Genomic DNA, 9,893 nt, shown 5'->3' on the forward strand with positions numbered 1-9,893 from the left:
AATTTTTCTTGTGTTTTAAATATAAAATATTTTATTTTTATGTTTATTACTTATTTCTTACAAAAAAGGGGAAATAGAGGAAAAAGAGCTTTTAAAGTTGTTTTTTATTTAATAATTTTTCGAACGCCTCGAATACAATACAATTTTATATGGTAAAAAAATATTTATATTTTACATTATAAAATTGAACAATTCTAATACCAAAAAGATATACAAAACAATAAAATATTTACAAAAACAATATTCATATTTTACAAAATTTCACATTATAACTTTACATTTTTACCTAATTATACTAATGGACGGAAAACTCGACAACGTTGCTAACTTAAAACGAGAGAGAAAGTTCGAGCGAGAGAAAGGTTATTCATCTACGAAACCGTATGGAAAAGAATAACGATTATTAATAAATTTACGTTTTACCAATACCGGCGCACATGACTTTGTCTCGTTTCGTGTTATAATTTCATGAAACGCAGTACGCCGAATTGCTGTAAAATGCAAATTTATCCCCGCTTCCCCCGCCGTTTGTTCTTCTGTTTCTCGCCTTTTTCTCTCATTTTCTTCAATTAATTTCTTAATACTATTAAAATTTAGAACGATCGAATTCTTAAAATTAAGTGTTATTCCCTTTATTTTACAGACCTCATGCGTGCGTCCTTCTGGCGTACGAACGATATACGAGTAAAATTTTGGACCACCAGAAACAAACGACTCGATATAACTACCGCGCCCGTAGCTTTCGAGTTCATCCGTCATATCGCCCAGGAAATTACCCGTACGCGGTTTGTACTCATTCGGCTCACCGGTACTTAAATAGATACATGAGTCTGTATCGTAATATAAAACGCGCTTATCTAATTTTTCTAAATAATTGTATAATTTTAATCTCGCTAACGCCGTCGTATTTGCCGCGATTACGACGTTCGTCATCGGAGAAGATGCGATCGCCTCTTCACGTAGCCGCCACGAAACTTATATTACCTTGTTATTGACGGGTAATATATCAGTTATCTCATGCTCCGGACTCGTGAGTAAAGTCATTAGTCGTTGGTATGACTTTACGATCTCAGTAGGCAGATTGGTTCGCTGGCCGAATTTTCCCCAAAATGAATTTAGACAAAACTTAGAGACCGAACGTAAACCGGAATTTCGAGTAATGTTATTTCTATCGAGAACGACACCCTCGGTTTTTTCGTATTCCCTCAGGTAACGTTCCTTAGCATCGTCATCGTTATCCCCGCATTCGCTCGGCCATCAACTAGCTTCCTGCTTTAATTGTAGAAATGTATTTATATATTCGGCAAACAAACCTCCCTGCCGAGTATTGGGATCGTATCGTGTGACTTTATACTGCCAAATTTCACTAACGCTCGTCACGAGATAGCCCTTCTCGATGGCTTTGCGTAATTCGCAGGATACCCAAGTACCTTCGAATTCACGCTCGTCGGGACTATCGTGAGTGCACGTTTCCTGCGAGAAAGTTTCACAGCAGCTTCGACACAGTGCGGAAAGCAGCTTTCCTCTTACTCGATACGGGAGTACCGGATGAAAGAGATTACGCGGCGGGAGCACCTTGCAGCGTACAAGACCTTCGACCGAGTCAAAATTAAAATTTGGCGCTTCACCAATTAACTCGTTACAGTCCTCACCGACATAATATCGGGGTGACCGTATGGGAAAGCACCCGTTTTCAATACATACAGATACAAAGAGCATACGTCCACATAACGTATTTTCTCTGTACCCGTAATTTCATAGCGGGTAGCGATGTTTCCCGTACGACCGCCGAAAAACACATCGCGCGGGTCGAGAGGATCAGATTTTAATAGCGTGTGATTTTTGAGAAAATCACGCATCTCAAGATTTTCACGCATTTCCCGATCAAAGTTACACTCCCATTTCTCTATCACGTGATATCCCCGTTTTCGTAGACGATATGTCGATGCGAGAGTTCGTTCGTAACGCGCGTCGATCGTATCTCCACGATTCGTGGACGAAAGCGTTCTGTCGCGATTCACCTGAAAGCACGTCGGACATCCATGCCAGAAACATCCGTGGAATTGAAGTACGTAACGTTGTATTCCGTCTGCCGATTCCGATTCGTAGTATCCGTCAACGCGCCTGCCATCAATCTCGTACTCGCGCCCTCGTCCCGCGTGAATTATGCGATGACCGAGCTCACGCTCCTTCCACACTAACCACTTTAAGGCTTTTCGCGATTGTTTATCCGCATTTCTATATCCGCCCGGAGGAATGATTCCTATTTCTTTCTCGCGCAAAAAGTTTTTGCGAAAAACTTTCATGCACGAGGAAGCGATAGTTGTACATTCCTCGAACGGACACACATTACCACGTTCCAAAAAAATTTTTCTAAACGCCATGCATGCGCGTCGAAGAATTTCTACGTCGTTACGGCAATATTTTACTATTTCATGTTGAAAATTAAAAATAAAATTTGCGCGTATCATCTCATCGTGCCAGTTTGTAAATCGCATTCGTTCTTCGGGCTTCATTTGATCGGGAGAATAATATCGCGCATCAGGTATCGGGCCGATATACGATTGATTTTCCCTCGTATTGAACAGGTAAGGAAAGTTGCCTTTGTCCGACGTATCCTTCAGCCCGAAAGCTTTGGGTAAATCGGCCAAACGCATCGGTAAATAATTGACACTATCTATAAATTTCGTATTCCCGACCGTCATTACGATAATCTTCGTCCCGTTCAAAATTACCCGCGGTTCTTCCGTAATTTCGGATTCTTCTACTAAATACTTTAAAATGAATTGCGCGTCGAACGCTTTCGCATTATGAGCGATACAAATAATCTTTTTAAAACATTTTGTCGTTCGATGAAAATGATTTTCATCCTCAACTTTATATAAAAACAAGTATATTCTACCTTTTAAAAAATTGTTATTTTAAATTACGTTTATATATTCTATTTTGAATTAATATTATAAAATTACTTACATTAAAGGTGTGATTAGCAATTATCTACTCCTTAGTAATAATCTTATTTCATTATAATCATTCGACGCACCATTACCTGATACTAACATAATAATATTTTATTTTAATCAATAAAAATGACTAACTTAATAATTTCACACAGCTTTGTAATACCTGCGTAGAATCGCTACAATGTATCGCCGCATATACTGCACAATTTATCAAAGACATTATTCTTTTCAACGCTGCTAACCGTTATTATATCGAATGCTAAGACGAACTGCGAGAAACTGTTTCGTATGTTCTGACCCTCAGTATTTATATTGAAGGCTAATGAGAACTTATATACATTCAAAACAACATCACACAATGCCTAGCAAGGAAACGTAAGCTTCTGGAAATTTCTGAGTGTCAATCTGCTTATTTAAACCATTTTCTTGTTTTTTGATAAAAATCATCTCTGACGTTAGTCTTTTGAAAAGATACTGTTCTTTGTCCATAATCTTTATATCATCCCAATTAAAATTATGACCATAATTAATATGATGTTCAGCTAAAACGGAACTACAATATTTTTTATTTTTTATATCATGTTGATGTTCAACCATACGAGTGCCAATCTTCCTTTTTGTTTGACCAACATACGACGCGTTACATTCTCTACAATTAATCTTATACACGACGCCTTTTTGTTCGTTCGTCTTTAATTTATCCTTACCTAGTTTAATAATAGAATTTAAATTATTATGTGATTTAAACGCAACTTTTTTGTTCATTGTACCAGCAATATGACGAAACTTTTCTGAAATATTACGTATATATGGAACTGTGAAATAATTAATTTTATTATTTATATTAGTGTCCTCTAATTGTTTATTATTAATGTATAAATTCTTTCTTTTTGCTAATTTTTTAATTCTATTATTTATAGTCGAAAAAATCATATTCAGCGGATAACCATTATTTAGTAAATTCTCAACAAGTTCTTTGATATTATTTTCATGGTATTCCGGATGAGCTAAAAAGATTATTCGGTCAAACAAACTTATTATAATGCCTTTTTTTTGTACGTCAGAAGCAACTAATGCGCTTACAGAATTCAAACCTTCAAAAATACACATGATTTCCATCGATAATAGTGATAAAATTAAATGTCAGTACAATAATTCCTTAATTACTAACACAAGTAATGCACTTGCAATTAATAATAATAGTAATTGTGACAAACACAAAATTAACATTAGTCCAACGGAATTTAACAAAACATTTTCATTACATAATATCAATAATAATTGGTTGATTAACTTGAGCAATATAGACATTCCAGATAGTGTTAAAATGATCTTACAATTGGGGCAAAAATTTAATTTACCATTGAATAACAAGAATAATGAAAAGACAATAATTGAATTTGTTAAACAAATAGAATCTAATATTTTTAACATAGACAATTCAATAAAGAATACTATTAGGAATAATTGTATTGAAATCTTAAATAAGTTACCGCATAAAGCTAAAGAAAAAGTCAGATGATGAAATATTGTTGGTAGAAAGTATGAAGGATGTACGTAAGTTTGTGAAGGAACAGCAAGACATTTTAATTACAAAAACAGACAAAGGTAATGCTACTGTGGTTATGAAATTGTCTGATTATAATAATAAAATGACTACGTTATTGTCTGATAAACGAACTTACAGTGAAATTAAGAAGGATCCAACTAGTAAACTAATTAAGCAAACACATGTATTAGTACGATGGAAGGAGAAGGAATATTTGAACGACCAAACTTATAAATTACTAAATGTTACAGATTGTAACCTGTCGAGATGTTACGGTGTGCCCAAAATCCATAAAATTGGCAATCCTTTACGAATCATTATTAGTTGCATAGACAGTCCTCTTTATAAATTATCCTCTTATCAAAGAAATTATCAATAAAAGTAAACATTTTAGTCACATTAAAAATAGCTATGAGTTGGAGCATAAAATTAATGGTAAAAGTTTAAATGATAATTATAAAATTCTATCCTTTGATATCGAAAATATGTATACAAACATTCCAGAAAAATTAATTTTAACTAGTATTAGCAATAGATGGCCAGATATTTCAAAAAATACTAATATTCCTATAAATGAATTCATAGGTGCAATTTCTTTGATTGCAATTCAACATTCTTTAGATTTGATGAACTTTTTTATAAACAAGTACATGGATTGCCAATTGGCTCACCACTCTCTCCAATCTTAGCTGATCTCGTAATACAAAATCTTGAAAATGATATTTTGAGTCGTTTAAATATTCCTATACCCATATATTGTAGATATGTAGACGACATTCTGCTCGCTTTGCCTAGCGATAAAATTGAAATTGTTTTGGAACACTTTAATAGTTATCACAATCGAATTAAGTTTACTCTTGATATAGGTTCTAATGATTCTGTAAGTTTTTTGGATGTCAACGTAATGATTAAGGACGGTCATATTAGATTCAATAATTACAAAAAAATGACTAATTCGGGACGTTATTTAAATTTTATATCATCTCATCCAGACCAACAAAAAAAAGGTATTATAATAAGTTTGTTTGACCGAATAATCTTTTTAGCTCATCCGGAATACCATGAAAATAATATCAAAGAACTTGTTGAGATTTTATTAAATAATGGCTATCCGCTTAAAATGATTTTTTCGACTCTAAATAATAGAATTAAAAAATTAGCAAAAAGAAAGAATTTATACATTAATAATAAACAATTAGAGGACACTAATATAAATAATAAAATTAATTATTTCACGGTTCCATATATACTTATATGAAATAACGTAATATTTCAGAAAAGTTTCGTCATATTGCTGGTACAATGAACAAAAAAGTTGCGTTTAAATCACATAATAATTTAAATTCTATTATTAAACTAGGTAAGGATAAATTAAAGACGAACGAACAAAAAGGCGTCGTGTATAAGATTAATTGTAGAGAATGTAACGCGTCGTATGTTGGTCAAACAAAAAGGAAGATTGGCACTCGTATGGTTGAACATCAACATGATATAAAAAATAAAAAATATTGTAGTTCCGTTTTAGCTGAACATCATATTAATTATGGTCATAATTTTAATTGGGATGATATAAAGATTATGGACAAAGAACAGTATCTTTTCAAAAGACTAACGTCAGAGATGATTTTTATCAAAAAACAAGAAAATGGTTTAAATAAGCAGATTGACACTCAGAAATTTCCAGAAGCTTACGTTTCCTTGCTAGGCATTGTGTGATGTTGTTTTGAATGTATATAAGTTCTCATTAGCCTTCAATATAAATACTGAGGGTCAGAACATACGAAACAGTTTCTCGCAGTTCGTCTTAGCATTCGGTATAATAACGGAACGCAGTTCGTCTTAGCATTCGATATAATAATGGTTATCAGCGTTGAAAAGAATAATGTCTTTGATAAATTGTGCAGTATATGCGGCGATACATTGTAACGATTCTACGCAGGTATTACATAGCTGTGTGACAATTATTATGTTAGTCATTTTAATTGATTAAAATTAATTATTAATATGTTAGTATCAGGTAATGGTGCGTCGAATGATTATAATGAAATAAGATTATTACTAAGGAGTAGATAATTGCTAATCACACCTTTAATGTAAGTAATTTTATAATATTAATTCAAAATAGAATATATAAACGTAATTTAAAATAACAATTTTTTAAAAGGTAGAACATACTTGTTTTCATATAAAGCTGAGGATGAAAATCATTTAAATATATGACATACTATGTTTCCATGGGTCTTGCAGTTGACGAAAATCATGATACTTCGATAATTCATCTTAACTAATTTTGACAGCGATATGTATATTGACATTTTGAGTGATTTTAGTCTGTATAAGTTCATTGCGAAATTTTTCATAATTGAATGTAATACTATTGAGAATGGTCTGATGACAGACCGAAACGTTTGGTTTGTAATATAATTTATAATAAATATGGATTATACAGCTAGTGTACGTGGAAGAAGCCGTTTAATTATTTTATTGTTGTTATTGATCCACGGTCGATAAGTAATTTTGTTTTATTATTTAACTCATTCATAGTAATAATCACATTTACAAGTTGTGTAATTTTTTAAATATAAGGGATCGCTATCGTAACGTCAAGTAATAAATAAATACCCAAAGATTATTCGTCATTATACTCATCAGTATCTTTGCATCTAACACTCGAAAACATTGATTTAACTTAATTATTTAATGTTATCGTTCAGATTTATTTAGATAGAATTTGATGTACAGCCTAATAACAAAATCAATTAAAAAAATTTAATAAATTTAACAAATTAAATAAACACGAGCAATAACGATGTTAACAAACACACGCATTTCTATTTGCATATTTCGTTCTCAGTTTTGTTATCCAGAGCATTTTAATAATTGCTCTGTCCGTTGCACATCGGAGTTACTTCGTTACTCTTGAAGAGGGCCTTAGAAAGGTCCGTTTGCAAATACGCCGATATTTAACATCGCAAATTGCATTCGTGCGTCTAGTTGCATTATTAAACGAAACGCGAAACAATTTCTACGAAACGAAGGCGCGCCTACGTATACCACCTCAGTAGTTGCCTTGTACTGCAATACGCACGACGTACAAACAAACATTTTTCATTTAGAATACTTTTAAATATCAAAGAGCGCGCATACTCGAGGCAAGGAAAGAACGTAATTCTTCGCGAGCTACTGTTGTCCGCGTACTGATTTCTAAAAGTGGACGTTATTCACTACCTGCAAGAAGCTAAAAATAAGACCAGAAGAAAATGAAGGGAATGCTACGAGAAGCAGGCACACGTAAAGGGATGAATATGGGAATACGCGAATTAATTAAGAGTTCGTGAGTTACCAGCAAGGAAACATGGTAGCAGTTCACACCGAATATTCAGTCGCGGTCGCACAAACTCGAAAGAAGAAAACGAAGAAAGATAGCGTAGCTAGAGGTGCAAGCTCCACCAATTCGCTACGCTTTGGCGTATGCCGGCACATGCACGTTATACATGCACGATATACAAACGAAACCGCGGAGCGAGAGTGGTGCATCTCTTCTAGCTGTCTCGGGGACGAGAGAACGGCGAGAGAGGACTCCGAGACAGAAGAGGTTGAAGAATGTGCACTCAGCGTGATTGGTGCTGCGCGCCGGTGCATAGTGCCGGCTGTCGGCATGAAAACTCGAGAATTTCCCCAACTACTCATGTGCACACAGCACGAGGACGTGCGTGCGAGTCTCGCCTCTCACCGCGTGGCGTCTTAGCTACCTTAGCTGATCGAAACTATCGGCCTTCCTGTCGTAAATCTATTTTCTTCCCCGCATTCTGCTCTTCTATTTCTAGTTTCTCTTCTTCTTCTACTTCCAGCGTGTATTGCGAAAAATATGTAAGTTTTAGCAGTCTGCATCTAGGTTAAGCACCAAACTTTTGTCAAACGATTTTATACATATCCGGAAAGAAATGAACACTTCAATAATATTGTGATAATATTGATCAATAAGAATATCTTACGCCGTTTTCAGAATCCGTTCTTATTTCAAGATTGTCTTACAATTAACGTATCTTCAACACTTATCTGTGCCATAAGAGCGTATACATCATATTTGCAAAAAGATTTATGAAAATTAAAAAATAGTCTATATCATTTTACAGTAACCTATTTTATTATTGTCTAATATATCGTTCAAATCTTCATTATTGTTCATTATACCTTGACAATTAGTTGTACCGTTTGAAAGTTCAAAATGGTACGACCTTGCACTGTATGAACTTCTGATACGAATTATATCGAAAAAATTTGATTATTTATGAAGAAAAAACGTATACATAAACTGTGGAGCAGATGCATTATTACATTCAGCAAATTGTAACATCACTTTTCTTCAATAGTTGGAAAACTAGTCAAAAATATGCTCAGAAATTATTAGCTAATCAAGCACTAATAAAAAATAATAGAAATGATGATATATTAGAAAGAAATAGATTATTGAAGATATTTTAAGACAATACCGTTTTAGAATACATCCAATGGCCCATTTCGTCTTACTTAATATATTGTCTAGGGTCCATTATAGTATTTGATTAGCTGACTATTTTGAGCATGCTTTCGACTTCTAGTTTTCTACTTCTATGCATACACACACGCACGCGCGCGCGCGCACGCTCGCACACACACACTTTTTGTATGTATCTCTATAGTATATATTTTTTAAATTTTTATAAACTTTCTTGCAAATATGGTGTATACTGAACTTTATTGCAAATATAATGTTACAGAACAGAATGTAAATAATATCTTAAAATGCTAAAATAGTTAATTATGACATCTTAAGACTGTACATAAGACGGTCCTTCAAATATTATATAAAAATTGAATATGAAAAAACTGGTGTTAATCTAACCAGTCTTAATCTATCTGAATTTCTCTTGAAAATATTAGTAGATTATACATCGACAAAGGGATTTTTTATATTTTTGATGAATTTTACGCGTAAATTTTCAATCCTTTTCACAGCATCGGTATTATATTTTACTAAGCCGCTTTAAATGATAATAAATCAGACAGATATCCAAATTCTGCTTGTCTTGTTATATTTACCGAACAACAAAACGAATTTGTATTGGGATTTTACAGAGAGATTTTCTAGTAATAAAATAATATTCGGCATGTTGCTCCTGGTTTATTCGTGTAGATATAAACAACAAACAACGGTTGCAAGTGTAATATAAATCATGCTGAATAAAGTACCGTTAGCATTTATCAAAGGCTAATATTTATTGAAAGATCACTCTCACGTTGCTGTTGTAGCCACCACAAAATCAAACGTTGTCACGAAACATGTCATACGATTGTACATGCTACTATTTTGTATTTTATAAACGGCGGACAAGATAACA

The 9,893-nt window shown here is 33.5% G+C and overlaps 1 protein-coding gene across 1 annotated transcript; it reads right to left on the bottom strand.

Moving 5' to 3' along the window:
- Window positions 1-1,257: 1,257 nt before the first annotated feature.
- On the bottom strand, window positions 1,258-2,834 carry LOC108766212 (uncharacterized; the record flags this gene model as incomplete). The annotated part of the gene is given in 2 exon segments (XM_018515374.1): window positions 1,258-1,661; window positions 1,664-2,834. Coding segments are annotated over 2 exon segments (1,575 nt in total), but the record flags the coding sequence as incomplete, so codon positions are not given.
- Window positions 2,835-9,893: the final 7,059 nt, after the last annotated feature.

This window comes from Trachymyrmex cornetzi, unplaced genomic scaffold, assembly GCF_001594075.2.
Source record: "Trachymyrmex cornetzi isolate Tcor2-1 unplaced genomic scaffold, Tcor1.1 scaffold576, whole genome shotgun sequence".
NCBI lineage: Eukaryota > Metazoa > Arthropoda > Insecta > Hymenoptera > Formicidae > Trachymyrmex > Trachymyrmex cornetzi.